We start from the raw sequence: 20,307 nt of genomic DNA, 5'->3' as shown, positions 1-20,307 counted from the left end.
TTCCTGGGTGTGATAGCTGACAGATTTCTTCACCAAATAATTGCTGAAACAACAGGAGGTGATGCCATTTTAGATTTGGCATTGGTGAGTAGTGAGGACCTCCTAGAAGAACTGGTTATAGAGGACAACCTTGATTTGAATGATCATGAGTTAATTCAGTTTAAACTAAATGGAACAATAAACAAAAATAGATCTGCAACAAAGGTCCTTAATTTCAAAAGAGCTAACTTTAATAAATTAACGGAGTTAGTTCAGGAAGTGGACTGGCCTGAAGAACTCAAGGATCTGAATGTGGAGGAGGCTTGGAATTATTTTAAGTCAAAGTTGCAGAAAGTATCTGAAGCCTGCATCCCAAGCAAGGGGGAAAAATAATAGGAAAGGGGAGGGCTTTGAGTTACTACAGAGAATTCTTTCCCAAGTATCTGCCTGGTGGGTCTTGCCCACATGCTCAGCATCTAACTGATCACCATCTTTGGGGTGGGAAGGAATTTTCCCACAGGTCAGACTGGCTGAGGCCCTGGGGATTTTTTGCCTTCCTCTGCAGCATAGGGCATGGGTCACTTGCAGGTTTAAACTAGCATAAATGGTGAATTCTCTGTAATTTGAAGTCTTTAAACCATGATTTGAGGACTTAAGTAACGCAGCCAGAGGTTAGGGGTCTGTTTCTGGAGTGGGTGAGGTTCTGTGGCCTTCAGTGTGCAGGAGGTGAGACTAGATCAGGGGAGGGCAAACTATGGCCTGCGGGCCGGATCCGTCCTATCAGGGCTTTTAACTGGCCCACAGGACTGCCAGCCCCGTGGCACGGCGTGGCGGGGCTAAGGCAGACTCCCTGTCTGCCCTGGCCCCATGCCGCTCCCAGAAGCTGCTGGCACCATGTCCCTGCACCCCAACCCCCTGCCCTGAGCTCCCAACCCCCTGCCCTGAGCCCCCTGCCATGCCCTGCACCCCAAGCCCCTGCCCTGAGCCCCCTCCTACACCCCAACCCCCTGCCCTGAGCCCCGTAGCCCCCTGCATTGAGCCCCCTGCCACACCCCTCCTGCACCCCAACCCCCTGCCCTGAGCCCCCTCCCACACCCCGCACCCCCTCCTGTATTCCAACTCCCTGCCCTGAGCCCCCTGCTGCACCCCACTCTCCTCCTGAAGCCCTGCTCTGAGCCCCCTCCTGCTCCCCTCCTGCACTCCAACCCCCTACCCTGAGGCCCTTTCTGCACACCTCACCCCCTCCCACACCCCGCATTCCCTCCCAGACCCCTGCCCTAGCCCTACATTCATGGCCCTGCATACAATTTCCCCACCCAGATGTGGCCCTCGGGCCAAAAAGTTTGCCCACCCCTGGACTAGATGATCACGATGGTCCCTTCTGACCTTAAACTTTATGAGCTGATCGTCCAGTTCCCTAGTAAGATTTGGTGATCTTTAGTAAATACCAACTAATACCACATCTTGTGCTTTATCAGTTAGGACACTAATCTATAAGCATTCAAGATAATGTTTTTTTAAGTTATCAGTGACTTGGAAATATGCACAACCAGTTTTTTTACATAAAATGCCACTCCCCTTTCCCTTTTGCCCACTTAGTCTTTCCTAAATAAGCTATAACCATTGATATTAACATTCAATCATAATAGGCATGATTCATCCCATTGAGCAAACAGCTGTCATTTTGGAAATACATTTTCAAACATTTCTAAATAGCAGAATCCAAAACATTTCTATTACCAAATAAAGCCAAGTTTTGTACAGAATAAATGTCCCTACTGGCTTAGGACAGGTGACCTAAATCTAATAAAGCATATTGATAGGGAAAAAGAAAAGGAGGACTTGTGGCACCTTAGAGACTAACAAATTTATTTGAGCATAAGCTTTCGTGAGCTACAGCTCACTTCATTGGATGAAAGCTTATGCTCAAATAAATTTGTTAGTCTCCAAGGTGCCACAAGTCCTCCTTTTCTTTTTGCGGATACAGACTAACACGGCTGCTACTCTGAAACTTATTGTTAGGGAAGTGTGTCATACTGTATGCCCTGCTTGTGACCTTAAAATCTTACATTTATAGAATATCTTTCATTCTGTTTTCATTAAGACATTTATTCATATTCAGTTTTATAAAAAACCCTTTTGTATAAAGCCTTAATTTTCACCCTGATTCTGACCTCACACTAGTTTTGCAAACATATAACTCAGCCAACTTCAGTGGTTATTCATGAATTACCCTTGTATTAGTGAAATAATCAGAATTAGAAACATTGTGTTTGGATTGTTCACTCATATCCATTATGCATGGGTCATTCTAAATGCTCATAGACAACATTTATCTAGCCTTCTTTATAAGCATTAAAATGGCAAATACCTTTGCTGCCTTCTAGTGTCCTTAAGGACCTTTAATCTTTCAATGTCCATCCAGAGCCACCAGTACCTTTCACCCAAAGTTCCTTTTATGAACTTCTTGAATCTTTCAAATTCATTTCTGTTGCCAATATCATAAGCTCTGTGACTGGTACACCAGGCAGCCCGACTGTCTGTGACATCACTTTCAGACCTTGAACTTGAACTCACTTCTTCAGTCTCCTGTTTTATGCAATGTCCTTTGGAGTCTAACTTGTTGGATGGAGAGACACTTTGGGAAGTAAGTGGCTCTGCAGCAGTAGCAGAAAGTTGATTATTTGATAACTCATGTATAAATACATTGGACAGTTTACTGAAGTTCATATCAGTCTTGCTCTTAGCAGCCGGTTGTCCCGTCAGTTTTGAGATTGATTCACTCACTATATACTGAATATAAGCTGATGTAAACTCTTCTAATGTTTGAAAAGCTGGCATTTCCGGTCTACCATCGAATTCCAGATTTTCTTTCTCCTCAGCACCATTCTCCCATTTCTGGTCTAGATATACTCTTAACATAGTATGGGAAGGAGTGTCAGCAATGGATACAGAAGTGTAAAGCTCTGTACTTTTGGATCTCCCACTAACATTGCTAGTTTTTGAAGTTCCTGTCCTCTGTAGGAGGGGGAGACTCCTTTGACTGTATTCCATAGCCAGGGAATCCACTCCTGCATTATATCAAAAGAGATCATTGAAAACCCTGTCAGATTCAGAACTGTTCTCCTGGCTGACAGAAACAAGTTTTCAAGTTACAAAAATTGGAACATATTTGCATTTTATTGTTGACAGCAATGGAAAGTGCCATACTGCCACAGTTGGGATCAGCAGATGAGCTTGAGCTGCAGCTACCTTGCTATAAACAGGAGGGGTCTTCTGCCATAATGTTCTCTGTGAGAGCCCCTTGAGTCTATGAAACTCACTCCCCACCTTGTTCCACTAGATCCATGCATTCTCAACCATCCGACCCCAGCACACCCCAAGGCAACCAACCTTGCCAGCAGGCAGCACCCCACCAACTGGCATCCCAACCCGTAGGCACCTCTACCCCCAGAACACCTATTAAATGTCTGGTCATACTGCCAGGCCCATCTTTTCTCCCATGCATGTGGCCAGGTGGTGGTTTGAGGTGGGAGGCGTTTTTTATTTAGGAGCAACAGGGAATAATAAATGGTAGCTGTTTATCTACCTATGAAGGAATGGAAAGTGTATTACTTGTCATATTGGAAAATGGCATGAGCTTATTCATTTTAATTGTTGTCAGGGTGCTCAGAGCATTGGACAGGCATCTGTCAATGGAATAACATCTTTTTATATATGGAAAGAGTAAATATACAAATGAACATGTCTGGGACCTTGAATCCTAGGACTCTGTGATCATAAGATTGGCCATACTGGCTCAGACCAAAGGTCCATCCAGCCAGTATCCTGTCCTCTGACAGTGGCCAATGTCATGTGCCCCAGAGGGAATGAACAGAACGGGTAATCATCAAGTGATCTGTCCCCTGTCGCCCATTCCCAGCTTCTGGCAAACAGAGGCTAGGGACACCATCCCTTCCCATCCTGGCTAATAGCCATCGATGAACCTATCCTCCATGAATTTATCTAATTCTTTTTTAACCCTGTTATAGTCTTGGCCTTCACAACATCTTCTGGCAAAGAGTTCCACAGGTTGACTGTGCTTTGTGAGAATAAATACTTCCTTTTGTTTGTTTTAAATCTGCAGCCTATTAATTTCATTTGGTGACCCCAGTTCTTGCGTTATGAGAAGGAATAAATAACATTTCCTTATTTACTTTCTCCATCCCCGTCATGATTTTATAGACCTCTATCATATCTCCTCTTAGTCATCTCTTTTCCAAGTTGAAAAGTTCCAGTCTTATTAATCTTTCCTCATATGGAAGCTGATCCATACCCTTAATAATTTTTGTTGCCCTTTTCTGAACCTTTTCCAATTCCAATATATCTTTTTTGAGATGGGATGACCCCATCTGCATGCAGTATTCAAGATGTGGGCAAACCATGGATTTATATAGCGGCAATATGATATTTTCAGTCTTATTATTTTTCCCTTCTTAATGATTCCCAACATTCTGTTTGCTTTTTTGACTGCCGCTGCACATTGAGTAGATGTTTTCAGAGAACTATCCACAATGACTCCAAGATCTCTTTCTTGAGTGGGAACAGCTAATATATGTACAGTTGGGATTATGTTTTCCAATGTGCATTAGTTTGCATTAATCAACATTGAATTTCATCTGCCATTTTGTTGCCCAGTCACGCAGTTTTGTGAGATCTCTTTGTAGCTCTTTACAGTCTGCTTTGAACTTCATTATCTTAAGTAGTTTTGTATCATCTGCAAATTTTGCTACCTCACTGTTTACCCCTTTTTCCAGATCATCTATGAATATGTTGAATAGGACTGGTCCCAGTACAGACCCCTGGGGACACCACTATTTACCTCTCTCCATTCTGAAAACTGACCATTTATTTCTGCTCTTTGTTTCCTATCTTTTAACCAGTTACTGATCCATGAGAGGACCTTCCCTCTTATCCCATGACAGCTCACTTTGCCTAAGAGCCTTTGGTAAGGGACCTTGTCAAAGGCTTTCTGAAAAATCTAAGTACTCTATATCCACTGGATCCCCCTTGTCCACATGCTTATTGACCCTCCTCAAAGAATTATAGTAGATTGGTGAGGCATGATTTTCCTTTACAGAAACCATATCGACTCTTCCCCAATAAATTATATTCATTGATATGTGTGACAATTCTGTTCTTTACTATAGTTTCAACAAGTTTGCCCGGTACTGAAGTCAGGCTTATCAGCCTGTAATTGCCAGGATCACCTCTGGAGCCCTTTTTAAAAATTGGTGTCATATTAACTATCCTCCATTCATCTGGTACAGAAGCTTATTTAAATGATAGGTTACAAACCACAGTTAGTAGTTCTGCAATTTCACATTTGAGTTCCTACAGATGAAATCTTTAACCCAAAAAGGAATCAGTTCCGTTTACAAATGTTTCATTAATAATGTGTTTAGATAAATAACCAGCTCCCCCCTCTCTCCCCGTACCATTGAGGCAACTCATTTCTTTTTGCTCCACTTCCACTCATTCCCTTTTGCCATCCTCCCTTTGCTTGGCAGCTCAGTGCAGATGTGTCTCATGTTATTAAACTGGCCTCCAGCCTCCCCTGTTGTTCTTATCTGCTGAGCAGGAAACCTGACACTTTTACTTGCCCAGATTCCTTCTGCATATCCCAGGCTTCTGGGCAATAGGACTTTTCCAGTCCAGGTGGTAGCTTGCACAAGTGACCATTTATCTATAAATATTGCTTACCTAGATTACTGCTGCTACTGTTGTATAAATCAGCTGTGTAAGACTGAGCAGAAAAATTACATGTGCCTTGAAAAGGAATGGAATTTAAATGAAAAGCAAGAAGAAACAGTCATAATTCTACCATTGCTATACAGCATCTTGGTTTCAATTTGTTTTTTTAAATTTGAGGGTTAACCGAATCCCATCCGTATTCCTGTAACCATTCAGCACAACAAGAGATATAAATGTCCATGTTTCAGTGCATAAGACATCCATTACTAATCAGAGTTTAGGATGGGCAAGTTATTCCATAATTGTCCATTATAGTATTTCTTGTAACTTCCTGTGAATTATATAGTGGTGGGCAATGTCACGGGCAGAATACTGAACGGAATGGATCACTGGTCAGAACTGGTATAGAAATTCCTATGTTCCATACTCACACTATTCCACTTTTTAAAAATATTTTTAAATTTTAAAAATCCACTAATTTTCATAATACTGAATCTAACCTAATTTACTCTAATTCTTAATCTACATTGATGAAGGAATAATTTAAATATTATTTTATCACATAACAAATTAAAAATATCACAAGTGGCAAAAAACATCAAGCTAACCCATGGCCCTGATCCCCCAATGGCATAAATTCCAAGTAGAGGTGTGTGTCAGGAATCCCGGCCTCCAGGAGAGCTAGTCTCTAGGCAGCCTCATCAGTACAGTTAGTCTGCAGCAGGCTGTCTGATTAGCCAAGCAACTGATTGCCCGCAGATACCAGCAAATTGGCTCTTAAGCCAGCAGCAGCTCACTTGCTTTTCAATGCTCATGCTCATCGCTGTGCCTGCTCCTGCTTTGAACCCGTCCTTGTCTGCCATCCTGCTTGCAGTTCCTGCCCTCTAGTTTGACCCTCAGCTCTGGCTCCTGACTATGGACTCCAGCTTGACCCTTGGCTCTGGTACCAAGTTTTTGCCTTCCAGTTTTACCCTCGGCTTTGGCTCCCAATGACTGACTACAGCTCTGACTCTGGCCACTAGGCTAGACTGCCCTCATCCTTGTTGGCTGACACTGCTATCTGACCATGTCCTGCACCGCATATTCCAAGGATGTTCCCATGAGATAACTATGCTGCAACCAAACCTCACCTGTGCCAATTCTCTGACCCTGCCCCCAGTCTGTGGAGGTTAAGGAAGGGAAGTACTGTGAGTGCAGAATGCCTTTTAGATTGAAGGAGCAGCAGATTTTGCATGACAAAGTAATAGCCAGATACAGATGAAAAACAGAGCTCCACACTAGAAGACAAAGCTCTCAGGCAGGAGAGCTAATAGATCCATAGGGTGAAAACTCACTGATTACTAGGCAACTGAGGAGAGGGGCAAGGAGAAAGACTGTCCACATGGCTACTAGCAACCCACACTAAGGAGGAAGTGAATGTGGTGGAATACGGGGGTGCACTGCTAAGGGACTCACTGAAGTGTTGTGGTTAAAAGTTCTTTCAAATTTAGATTATGCTAAAACACTTTGTGGCTCACCCAACATTTGAAGCCACTATACTCTGAGCAGAAAAACATAACAGCAAAGTGGACCTCCTGCTGGTTCCCATTCCTATCCCAGTCCCAGCCCAATGCAATACAGATCCTGCAAGTACTGTACAGTCTTGACCTGACTGCTTGCAGCTCTGCATAAACTAATGATTAAGTCATGACTTACATATTAGTGCAACCTGCATACATTAATGACTAATGAATGAGTCAGCATATTTTACAAAGGTAGGTTTCCAGAGCAATAATGTCCTGAGGAGTTACCATACCACCCCATCCACGCTTTGGATCCACATGGCCCTGATGAGGCAATTCTCAAATGCAGCAGTTTCTGTGTTCTCACAGGACTGGGGAGAAACATAGTTCCAACACTTCCCCATGTGTTTGGACTTTTCTGATCCATTTTGCTTCCCTCTGATCTGCATAGCAGATGAGAGATTATGGGCCATTTATAGTAAGCAGCATTTAATGTTGTGGAGTGAAGAAGAAATACACCTATTCTCTTCCCCATCCAAGTTCCTAGGTATTGTGTTGTAGGCCACAGAACAATGACAAGCAGATATAGCAGCATTACGCTAACTCCAGAATAGCTTTGATTTCAATCTTGTCGTATTTGTTATCTAAGTAGCATAGCTGCACTATTACTACTTACCTGGACTGACACTGTGGTTGTATGCAACAGTTCTCTGAGGGCCTGTAGACCAATACCGTGTGCCTTGAATTTGAGTGGAAACTAAAGGATAAGTAACTGTATCTGTAGTTGTTGTTTGCTGACTTTTTTTGGCTAGTGTAAACCAATCCTTTGTCTGAGTAACTGTAGCCTATGAAAAGCAACATTAAACAAGTTCAACATAGCTTATACAATAATTCTATTTGATCTATTTGTTGCAGGGCTTCTCAGAACAGAGATCGTACTGTCTGTAGTTATTCTGTGCTCTCTCACCACGTAGGTTTTGTTATCATGGTGGTTTACAATGGATGTAGAAATATGGAGGGAAACCTGCCAGGATTAAAGCATGGCCCCTGAACTAAGGGGAGGAGTTTGAAACCAGGGCCAGGAGGAGACATGGGGAGAGGTCTCTCCAGAGAGGCCACAGTGGTGTGAATCTGGAAGCTGGGAAGCCAGCCAGGAGTGAAACACAGCTGTATGGAAGGAGGGCTGCTTGTGGATATTCTATCCCAAGGGAGAATATGTTGGAGCCCAGAATTCAGGGCTAGGCAGAAATCTGAAGGAAGAGACTCTCCAGAGAGGCCAGGGGCTGGAGTGGGAACAGCAGAGCTCCCCCTGCACTTAGAGGAAACTGAAAGAGTTGTGATAAATGGGCCTACAAATTTACCCTGACTGTGAACTTAACTGAAAAGTGAGTGAAAGTTTGTAAAATGTCATAATAACATATAACACCAAATGTTTGTGGTAAAAGATGCCAGAGGGAGACAGACAGACTAAATTAGTACAAAGGGTCTTAGCCCAGTGTGCTCCATCCAGCACAAAATTGCTGCCGTTGCCTATACGTTGTGCAGATTTTACCTGGCCAAGTGAAACATAGAACTTTCTCATAATTAATTCCTCTTCACCCTCCTCAGGCAAAGGAGGTGTCAGCTCTCTTTTCATAATCCAGGGATAATATGTTGTATCTATAATGAAGTTAATACCAGTTCGGCTCCATTCTACCTGCGAAAGCAGTTTAGCTAACCTACAGTTAAATATATTAGGAGACAAATGAGTAGTTCAGTTAAAACATTCATCAAGACATTCATTTGATCTCTCTTTACAACTGACAGTAAGAAACATTAGCATTCTCAAAATAAATTCTAAAGGGGAACTGCCTGTGCTACTTATCTTCTATTTTACCCCCGGACCATATTTACATATGTGAAGAATGACAGCCATTCTACGGTTCATAGAGCCAGAGAAGAATTCCTCTAAAAGCTAGGCATGGTATACATTAGGCTTGAGCCTGGAGTTTATATCTGAATCTAGCTCCAAATCCAAACGTCATCATAGATGTGGGGGCGGGGAGGAAATGGAGTGTTCAGATCTGGTGTTCTGGGTCAGATTCGGTCTCTTTTTTCCTCCCATCTGTGCTCACTTTGGCCCTGATTCAGGAAGGTCCTTAAGCATGTGTTTAGTTTTAAATACTAACTTCAGTGGGAATTAAGCGAATGATTAGAGTTCATTTTATATAATTTTTATTTGGTTTAATGAAGAAAATGGTTTGACACAACAGAAAAGGCTTAGGCATGTCCATTTATTGCCTAAAGGGAAAATACAGCATTTCTCTAGGATTTGTTATCCTTTGTACAATTTTCCCTCCAATGTAAGCACAGTCTTCAGTATATTGAATATTGCTACATTTACAGCAAACATTTTAAAATATTTTTATGCAGTACTCAGTGCCCAAAGAACTGGTCAATTTCTACAATAAAAAAGGGACTTGGTAAACCAGGCTACCAAGCAGCCACTCTTTCAGGGACTCACCAGCAAAGCTGTGATCATCCTGCATGCTACAACCAACAGAACCCAGACATGAACTTTAGGGATCTGGAGGAAGGGCCTTCCCACAGCAGGTAAAAGGCTCTGGGAAATCCTCTCAAAGGAGGTCAGGAAAAGTACAAGTAATCCGGTCATGCTGCAAGACTCACCATTTTGCCATAGCATTCCTCAAAGAACCTGGGCAGAGGAAAATCTAGCTACATTCACAAAGGTAGAAACCAGTGATTAAAACAAAAAGGATAACAGAGAATTGGCTGTCCCTTCCACACAGATTCCACTACTTTTTATAATTCATTTACAGTACCTAGATATGGCTAGATAGATTCAGAGATTTGAAGGCCAGAACCAACCATTGTGATTATCTAGTCTGACCTCATGCATAACACAAGCAGGCATAGCAGCATTACCCTAATTCTAGAATAGCTTTTATTTCAGTCTTGTCATTTCATGGGCGAGGGAAATTAGAGTCAAGAGGAAGTGGAGAAAAGGCATCAGCCTCATTTTAATTTATCCAAATCACTGAAATTATGTGGGTTACATGGGGCAAAAGATCTGAGAAAATGTTGTAAGAGTTATGTCAAGACAAACTAAATAGAGGAGATAAATTAACAAATGTAATACTTGATATGACATTAGAGGGGACGATACCTGTATTCAAAGTAACAATCACTTTTTAGAAAGGCTGGGAGTCTTTCTTGCTTAATCCACTGAATTCCCTGTTCTCGCTCAAGACACTATTAAAACAAAAAAAAACATAAAATATCTGTTAATGCTTCACTTCATCAGGTTTTATTTGCCACATAGTTAATTGATAAAAAGAAAAGGAGGACTTGTGGCACCTTAGAGACTAACAAATTTATTTGACCATAAGCTTTCGTGAGCTACAGCTACAGTTCACTTCATTGTATTTTCCACTGAATGCATCCGATGAAGTGAGCTGTAGCTCACGAAAGCTTATGCTCAAATAAATTGGTTAGTCTCTAAGGTGCCACAAGTACTCCTTTTCTTTTTGCGAATACAGACTAACACAGCTCCTACTCTGAAACCAGTTAATTGATAGGTTACCTTGTAGTAATTCTAGCAAAGTAAACAACTTTCCCCCTCAAACATAGTCTAACCAGACAAGTGAATTAATTTACATTCCTATAACAACTGGGGGTCTGATTCTGATCTTTCTTAAAACTGCATACATGGAAATGTAAGCCATTGGAAGTTCCCTGTTCAAAACTAGTGCAAGTGACAGAGGAATGCAAATCAGAGTACCAGCTGCCCACAAATCACCTGCAATGTGAAACAGGTAACTTTGGGGACGATACTTGTTTTAAAAATAACCACAGTTAGTGTTTTCATCAATATTTTGAGGGCTGAGGAAACTTTCAAGTGGTCTTAACAAGAGCGCTAAAGCAGGAGGACTGTGGATATTTAAAAAAAAACAACAGTTTTCACCTACACCCATATGGTGTATTGAGGACAGTGTTAGAATTGCAAGGTATCACTTTAAGTGTGTGTGAGGGGTAGGGGCTGGTTCCTGGTCCTGTTTGCAGGCTAGGGAGCTCTGTAACAAAGTATGCAATCCACATCAGTCTGAAAAGAGCCATCTTAAAGCAAAGTGGGATGAATTGTGCCTCTCTGCCTTAGGGAGCAGCCTGTAGGTTCTTGGGTGTTATAGTTTTGAATTCTAAGAAATAAAGTACTGTTACATTGCAACCTTCCAGCAAGAGTATCTATGTTTTTATCTAATTTTTCTGTGTGTATGCCATGAACATAATAAGCAGTTATATACTGACATCAATAAAAAGAAAAGGAGTACTTGTGGCACCTTAGAGACTAACAAATTTATTTGAGCATAAGCTTTCGTGAGGTACAGCTCACTTGCTACTCTGAAACTGACATCAGTGGAATTATTGCTGATTTACACCAGCATACGTGAGACGAGAAGCAGTCCCATAGTATCTCTCTATTGGCTCATAAGAAATAAGCCTAAAATCTGGCACCTTTGACAACTTTATAAATCCTGAAGAGTTTAGCTTTTTCACTTCTCTCAAGTGTATTTCTCTGTTCCTAGATTTTATTTTAGTGACTTGATTGCTAGTGAAATTGATGGCCTGGAAGAATGAAATCCTCAGCTTGTCCATAGGTATAATATAGGCAGTGTGGTAAACCCAGGATAAACAGCTACAAAAGGGGGGTAGTAATTAGTCCCAGGGGATTAAAAGGCCCCTCCCTATCCACTGAGGAGAGAGAACCAAGGGGCAATAAGGTTCAGCTGGAAGAGGGGTTGCTAGGGAACCAATTAGGTTCAGCTGACTCCAACTACTTGGGACCTTTTTAAACCCTCCCCTGGGTGGTAGGAGGGGGAGAGCGAGGGAGTGAGAGGAGCAGGGAAGCTGCCAGTAGGCTGTTTGCGGCAAGAAACCAGACCTTCCCAGTAGGGAGGCTGCACTCACTCCCCAGAAAGGAAGTAAAACATGCACAAGGGACTGACTGAGGAGAGGAGTAGCAGGACCCCGTGCCACCTATAAGGATTCGCCTTGCCCCAAACCTGAGTCTCCAAGGCTAAAAAGGACTGAGCCTACTGAGGCGAACAAGGTATTTTGCCACACTTGGTGTGAAAAGTGGGATGTGGTGACTGAGTAAGGCTCTGTGGCAAGCCATCTCAGGGCAGGGTAAATCACACACACACACACACACACACAAAAAGAGGAGGATGTAGTGAAGGCGTTGGTACAGGCCACTGCTGTCCAACAAGAGGCTACCAGGGTGCAGATGGCTGCCCAGCAAGAGTCAGTACACGTCCAACAGGAGACGAACCAATTACTGATGAACCAGGCGGCCCAAGATCGAGCCACCCTGAATGAAGTAGTGAACCAGTTAAAAGCCCTGACCATGCTGATGCACGCACCCCAGGGGATCCGGCCACTGCAGGTAAGCAACTATTTACAGAAGATGACTACGGATGATGATATAGAGGCATATCTCCTCGCCTTTGAGAGGACAGCACTGCGGGAGGCCTGGCCCCAAGACCAGTGGGCATTTCTGGCTCCATTTCTGTGTGGGGAGCCCCAGAAGGCCTATTTCGACATGACCACAGAGACAGCTATAGATTACCCCCAGCTGAAGGCGGAAATCCTGGCAAGGTCAGGTGTGACATCAGCCATATGGGCCCAGCGCTTCCATGAGTGGAAATACTGGGACAGCAAACCGCTGAGGTCCCAGCTATTTGATTTACTCCACCTCGGCCAGAAGTGGCTCTGCCCCGAGACCCATGGGCCAGAGAAGATAGTGGAAATCCTCATGTTGGACAGGTACATGAGGGGGTTGCCGCCGGACATAAGGGGGTGGGTCCACCAAAACGATCCCTCCTATGATGAACTAGTTGCCCTTGTAGAGAGATAACTAGCAGCCCAAGAACTTTCGCGGACCACCGGGGAAGGAAGGCGCCAGAATCGGAGGCAAGTCTCTGCGCCAAGGCCCTGGTTAGCCCTAGCACCAGGCCAGACTATGGATGGGAGGAAGGAGGCCGAAGAGCAGCCAGAGGTCCCAGAGAGACTTGAGGACTGGGGAAGAAAGGCTCAGGGGATAAAGCCCAGTAGCCTGAAAAATCGGGGGCTGCCCCAAGCAGGGTACCGATGTTATGCATGTGGCGAATTGGGGCATATCGCTGGCCAATGCCCAAATCTAGAAGAGCCCATGCAATGCGAACTGGGAGATATAGGGGGACCATGTGATCTAATAAGTCTAGTAAGGGTTGCAATGGTCCCTCATAGATACACTAGATCCGTTAAGATGAATGGTATAGAGACCACCGCGTTAGTAGACTCGGGAAGTGCAATCACGCTGGTCTCAGGAAAGCTGGTCGGGCAGGACCAACTATCCCAGGCCAAACGCTCAGGAATATCCTGTGTGCGTGGGGATGTCAGTTACTACCCGACCATGCCCGTAAAAATAGAAGTTCTCGGAAACCCCACTAAGGTGATGGTGGGAGTAGTTCCAAAACTCCCCTACGCAGTCCTTATCGGATGAGACTTCCCAGGATTTGATAGCCTACTCCCTGGGGAGAAGGTGGAAGAAAATAATGAACCCGGGACCCAGGGGGTGGCCCAGATAGGTAACACACCCCCAGCCTTCCACGAATTTGGCCAGGATTTGTTCTCCCCGCCAGGAAAGCCCCGGACGACTCAGAGGGAACGGAGGGCAGATAAAAGGAGGGGAATGAGGATCTTGACCCAGTACCAGAAATCTACACTTGTAGGGGAAAGAGGTGGCTCAACGGACAGCAGGGCGGGGCAGGAAATCAGCGAAACAATAGCCGGACCTTGTTCCCTGGGGGTTTTCCCCGAGGGGGAGACAGAGGTAGATCCCGCTGAGTTTGGACAAATGGGGACCTCACTTGGGAATTTTGGTCAGGATCAGGCCAATGATCCAATATACAGCAATATTCATAAAGAAGTAGTTGAGGTAAATGGGGTCCCTGTGGAGGGGAGAGTTAAGGGCCCAGGGCCATATTATGTGATTAAGGGTGATCTGCTATACAGAGTAGTCCAGGTCCAAGAGCAAGTCGTAGAACAACTCTTGGTCCCACAGAAGTATCAGAGGCGCGTGATGGATCTGGCCCACAGCCATCTGTTTGGGGGGCCATGTAGGGGTAGATAAGACCCTTGATCGGATTCTGCAGAGGTTTTTTTGGCCCGGCATTTATGCGGCTGTCCGACGATATTGTACCTCCTGTCCAGAATGTCAGTTACATGGGCCCCGACCACACCTAAGGGCCCCTTTGGTACCTTTACCAATTATTGAAATCCCATTCGAGCGAATAGCTATGGATCTAGTAGGGCCACTGGAGAAGTCAGCCCAGGGTCATCAGCACATTCTGGTAGTACTAGATTATGCCACCCGATATCCCGAGGCCGTACCCCTATGGAACACCATGTCCAAGACCATAGCCAAAGAATTAGTCAAGATTTTTTCCAGAGTAGGGCTACCTAATGAGATCCTGACGGACCAAGGGACCCCCTTTGTGTCTAAGTTAATGAAGGACCTATGTACAATGCTCCACATACTGACCCTCAGGACATCAGTCTATCGTCCCCAGACTGATGGTCTTGTCAAACGCTTCAATAGAACATTGAAGAACATGCTATGGAAAGTGGTTAGTCGCGACGGGAAAGACTGGGACCCCCTGCTGCCTTACGTGCTGTTTGCTGTATGGGAGGTTCCCCAAGCTTCCACTGGATTCTCCCCATTCGAGCTGTTATATGGTCGCCACCCCAGGGGCATATTGGACATGGCCAAAGAGGGCTGGGAAGAACAGCCGAACACCAGGAGAAACATCGTTGAACATGTATTGCAAATGAAAGACAGGATAACCCAAGTCGCCCCCATTGTGCGCGAACACCTGGAGAAGGCCCAAGGGGCCCAATGGGCATACTACAATCGCCAAACAACGACCTGGAAGTTCCAGGTGGGAGACTGGGTAATGGTGCTCATACCCACAGCAGAGAACAAGCTCCTGGCCAGGTGGCAGGGGCCATATGAGATAATAGAAGCCATAGGAGAAGTCAACTATAAGGTCCAACAGCCGGGTCGCCGGAAGCTGGAGCAGATCTACCATATAAACCTGCTGAAACCATGGCAGGATAGAGAAGCACATGTGGTGCTAGGGGCACCATCCCCTAAAAGCAACCAGCCCGACCAAGTGGGAATATCCCCGGAGTTGACTCCGGAGCAACGATCTGAAGTGATCAGCCTGATTAAACGCAACCAGGATGTTTTCTCAGAAAAGCCAGGCAGGACAACTGAGGTTCACCATCACATCCTCACAGAGCCTGGAGTGAAGATGAACGTCAAGCCATACCGGATCTCAGAGGCCAAAAGAGAGGAGATCAGGACAGAGGTCAGGAAAATGCTGGCCTTAGGAGTCATTGAAGAATCTCATAGCCAACGGTCAAGTCCAGTGGTTTTAGTGCCGAAGCCGGATGGCAGTGTGAGGTTCTGCAGCAACTTCTGAAAGCTGAATGAGGTGTCCCAGTTTGATGCGTACCCTATACCCCGGATAGATGAGCTAATTGACAGATTGGGAAAAGCACGGTTTATGTCTACCCTTGACCTGACCAAGGGCTATTGGCAGATCCCCCTGGCCCAGGCCGACAAAGAGAAGATGGCCTTTGCAACTCCAGAGGGACTATATCAGTACACCGTCCTCCCCTTTGGGTTGCATGGGGCGCCCGCTACTTTCCAAAGGCTCGTGGACAAACTGTTGCGACCACATGGCAAGTACGCAGCAGCCTATCTCGACGACGTTATCATATATAGCCCTGACTGGGAGACACACTAGGAGAAGGTGGAGGCAGTGCTGGCTACCCTGGGGAAGGCGGGGCTGACGGCAAACCCCTCCAAGTGCTCGCTCAGGCTAGCTGAAGCCAAATACCTCTGGTATATAGTGGGGAGGGGCATTGGGAGGCCCCAACTCAACAAGTTAGAAGCTATACAGAAGTGGCCCCGACCATGCCGAAAGAAAGAGGTCAGGGCATTCCTGGGACTAGTGGGGTACTATAGACATTCCTGGGACTAGTGGGCATTCTTGGGACTAGTGGGGTGCTCATTCCCCACTTTGCCACCAGGGCACACCCATTAACGGACCTAACGAAAGCTCGGGGCCCAGACATAGTAAGATGGACCACCCGGCTGAAGACACTTTTTCAGATCTACGGATGGCCCTCTGCACTGACCCCATACTCGTGGCCCCAGACTGGGGGAAAGTTTATCCTACAAACCGATGGCTCTGATATAGGGTTGGGGGCGGTACTTTCACAAATGGTCGGGGACGACGAACACTCCGTCCTCTTCCTCAGTAGGAAGCTCCTGCCTAGGGAACGGAAATACGCCGTTGTCGAAAAAGAATGCCTGGCTGTAAAATGGGCCGTAGAAAGCCTCCGCTACTATCTACTGGGACGGAGGTTTACCCTTGTCACGGACCATGCCCCTCTGCAGTGGATGCACCAAAATAAAGACAAAAATCCCAGAGTGACAAGATGGTTCCTGTCGCTTCAACCCTTCCACTTCAGAATACAACATAGGTCTGGAATCCAACATGGCATGCGGATGGCCTGTCGAGAGTGCGCTGTTTGCCGACCCAAGTAGCCCAACCCCGTAGTGTTGAGCGGGGGGGGGGGGGAGGGTTATGTGGTAAACCCAGGACAAACAGCTACAAAAGGAGGATAGTAATTAGTCCCAGGGGATTAAAAGGCCCCTCCCTATCCACTGAGGAGAGAGAACCACTGGGCATAAGGTTCAGCTGGAAAAGGGGTTGCTAGGGAACCAATTAGGTGCAGCTGACTCCAACTACTTGGGACCTTTTTAAACCCTCCCCTGGGTGGTAGGAGGGGGAGAGTGAGGGAGTGAGAGGAGCAGGGAAGCTGCCAGTAGGCTGTTTGCAGCAAGACACCAGACCTTCCCAGTAGGGAGGCTGCACTCACTCCCCAGAAGGGAAGTAAAACATGCACAAGGGACTGACTGAGGAGAGGAGTAGCAGGACCCTGTGCTGCCTATAAGGATTCGCCTTGCCCCAACCTGAGTCTCCAAGGCTAAAAAGGACTGAGCCTACTGAGGCGAACAAGGTATTTTGCCACAGCAGGGACAAAATTATGGATATTTAGCACTTTGCTACATCAATTAATCAGTACTGGCTAGGTCCTGAATTATCTTTCTGTGATCTAATACTTCATAAGGGACAAGGGTTATTTCTTCTCCATAAATATCCCCAGGGGATTTAAAATATCTAAACTACTTTGAAATGTAGGTGGTTTCTTTTAAATAAAAGAAAATATATCAAAACGTGGAAGGCTTATGTTGGCTGTGGGTCATATCCTTTGTGGAGATGAAGAATAATTATTCTCATCCCTACAGTGTATGCCTCTTTTTGGTAACTGATAAGGTTTTTGGAAATACAGAAGGTTGTCTCTTTATTTTGGCCAATCTCTCTGGATGTAAGAAAAATATCTGTAACATTTAGGGTACCAGTTGAATCAAATCCTGGTGTTTTATTTGAGTTATTTGTAACATGTTTAATTCTCCTGTGTGTGGATAATATGCAAAATTATATTTATCGTCTGAAGGAAAGCGTTCTAAGAAAAAGAGTTCTAAATTTAATACAGTAGATTTTGTAACTAGGGCCAGCTTTAGGCATTGCGGGACCCAATCCAGTATAGTTTTGAAGCATGTGTTTAATTTTAGGCATGTGGATGGTCTCATAGACTGCTCAGGTCTTATTTAAGTGCTTTGCTATGTGAAGTAAGATATGGAGAACCTCTACCAGTTTCCTTCTCTATTTGTTAATAGTTCTTCCCATTACTGCATATGCCTTTCCTTCATACATTTCACCCCCAATTGATTCTTGACTGACCTCAGATCAATTCATACATACCCCACATCTGTAATAAACTAACACATGTACCCTTTTCCTGTTTAAAAGTCCAAACAGGCTGAGAGAGAGACAAGGACTGAGAAAGAGAACACAAGATGTATTATCGCTGTTGGCAGGATACAACAGCTGTGGCTGATTTCTTCCACTTTGTGTAGCTACTGTACTGATTTTTCGCATGCTGGTATGCCCCAGCAGCTTCTGAATTCATACCTGTCAGTCAAAGGTACCACACGAAAGCTGAGCGGGCATACAAATCACCCACCCAGGATGCCAGAAGGCAGAACAGAAGTGCAACATGACAAAAAAAAAAGTGTCAGGAATGCCCTGAAGAATATTTTTTCTTTATAAAGGTCACAATATTTCCCTTATGTGAAAAATCCCATGGAGGGTCAATTATTCTTAGAAACGATGCACCACTGTCCCCCTGCCCCAACCTATGTGAGAGGCATTAGTGGTGGTGAAGAAGAGGCAGGATATTCAGAGAAACACAGCAAAACCCTGCTGATCTTAGGAAGGAACATATACCCTCTAAGCAACACCACTGAAATCAACGTACTTGATTATTTCAAGGCTGAATTTGACCTAGAACAGTGGTTCATAACCATTTTTGGTACCTTATCTGGACCTTGGATGTTGAATCTGCTTATACTGTGGTGACTATTACTTAGTGACTCAGATACCGTCACTTCTTGAATTTGCTCCTGTGGGTTACTTAACACTAAGTCAAGAACAGCTTCACTTCTCGTGTGCTCTACAACTTGCTGTTCCAAGAAGCAGTCACTTACAATGACAAGAAATTGTTTCTCAAACTTTGTCCCATTGGACTTGTGTATACGTGAGCAGTTGAAGGCCATCAGTACTATACTTTTGTTAGATTTTGCTGCCTCTTTGACCTCTCTCAACATTGTGCATTAATTTTGTTTTCTTATCTGGAGGCTGATATAGTGCTACTGCCCCATCTCTTCAGCCTAGTCTCTTTCCTGTTTAGTTTGCCACCAAATGTTGCAGTACTGCATAGATTTTTCTCATTCTGTTGTGAGCCAGAATCTCTGCTTCACCAAGTTTATGCTCAGCAAAACAGAGAGGCAGCCAGTTAGAGCTCTCTGATTCTGTAACTGGCCTCCAGCCCTGGCATAAGATAGAGCAGCCTCATTCCTAATTTTGACAAGTCATTAGAAGTAGGGCTGTCAAGCGATTAAAAAAATTAATAGCGCAATTTAAAAAATTGATGGCGATTAATCGCACTGTTAACAATAATGGAATACCATTTATTTAAATAGTTTTGGATCTTTTCTACATTTTCAAATATATTGATTTCAGTTACAACACAGAATGCAAAGTGTGCAGTGCTCACTTTATATTTATTTTTGATTACAAATATTTGCACTGTAAAAAACAAAAGAAATAGCATATTTCAATTCACCTAATACAAGTACTGTAGTGCAATCTCTTTATAATGAAAGTTGAACTTACAAGTGTAGAATTATGTACAAAAAATAACTGCATTTGAAAATAAAACAATGAAGAACTTTAGAACCTACAAGTCCACTCAGTTCTACTTCAGCCAATCGCTCAGAGAAACAAGTTTAGTTACAATTTGCTGGACAAAATGCTGCCCATGTCTTTTTTGCAATGTAATCTGAAAGTGAAAACAGGCATTTGCATGGCACTGTTGTAGCCGGTGTCACAAGATATTTATGTGCCAGATGCACTAAAGATTCATATGTTCCTTCATGCTTCAACCACCATTCCACAAGACATGTGTCCATGTTCATGATGGGTTCTGCTTGATAATGATCCAAAGCAAAGTGGACCGACGCATGTTCATTTTAATCATCTGAGTCAGATGCCACCAGCAGAAGGTTGATTTTCTTTTTTGGTGTTTCGGGTTCTGTAGTTTCCGCATCAGAGTGTTGCTCTATTAAGACATCTGAAAGCATGCTCCACACCTCGTCCCTCTAAGATTTTGGAAGGCACTTCAGATTGTTAAACGTTGGGTCGAGTGCTGTAGCTATCCTTAGAAATCTCACATCGGTACCTACTTTGCATTTTGTCAAATGTGCTGTGAAAGTGTTCTTAAAATAGACATGTGCTAGGTCATCATCCGAGACTGCTATAACATGAAATATATGGCAGAATGCGGGTAAAACAGA

General features: G+C 44.3%; 1 protein-coding gene across 1 annotated transcript in view; it reads right to left on the bottom strand.

Annotated features, from left to right (window-relative positions):
* The window catches only part of RGS22 (regulator of G protein signaling 22), a 104,543-nt gene that overhangs the window by 63,414 nt on the left and 20,822 nt on the right, over positions 1-20,307 (bottom strand). Inside the window, exons 5-9 of the mRNA XM_043539287.1 lie at positions 10,381-10,466; positions 8,767-8,932; positions 7,891-8,059; positions 5,722-5,805; positions 2,351-3,050 (exon numbers count right to left, since the gene is read on the bottom strand). Coding sequence (XP_043395222.1) covers positions 2,351-3,050; positions 5,722-5,805; positions 7,891-8,059; positions 8,767-8,932; positions 10,381-10,466 — 1,205 coding nt within the window. The remainder of the gene's footprint in view (positions 1-2,350; positions 3,051-5,721; positions 5,806-7,890; positions 8,060-8,766; positions 8,933-10,380; positions 10,467-20,307) is intronic.

This window comes from Chelonia mydas, chromosome 2 (genome assembly GCF_015237465.2).
Source record: "Chelonia mydas isolate rCheMyd1 chromosome 2, rCheMyd1.pri.v2, whole genome shotgun sequence".
Lineage (NCBI taxonomy): Eukaryota > Metazoa > Chordata > Testudines > Cheloniidae > Chelonia > Chelonia mydas.
This window is presented reverse-complemented; position numbering and strand designations above follow the sequence as displayed.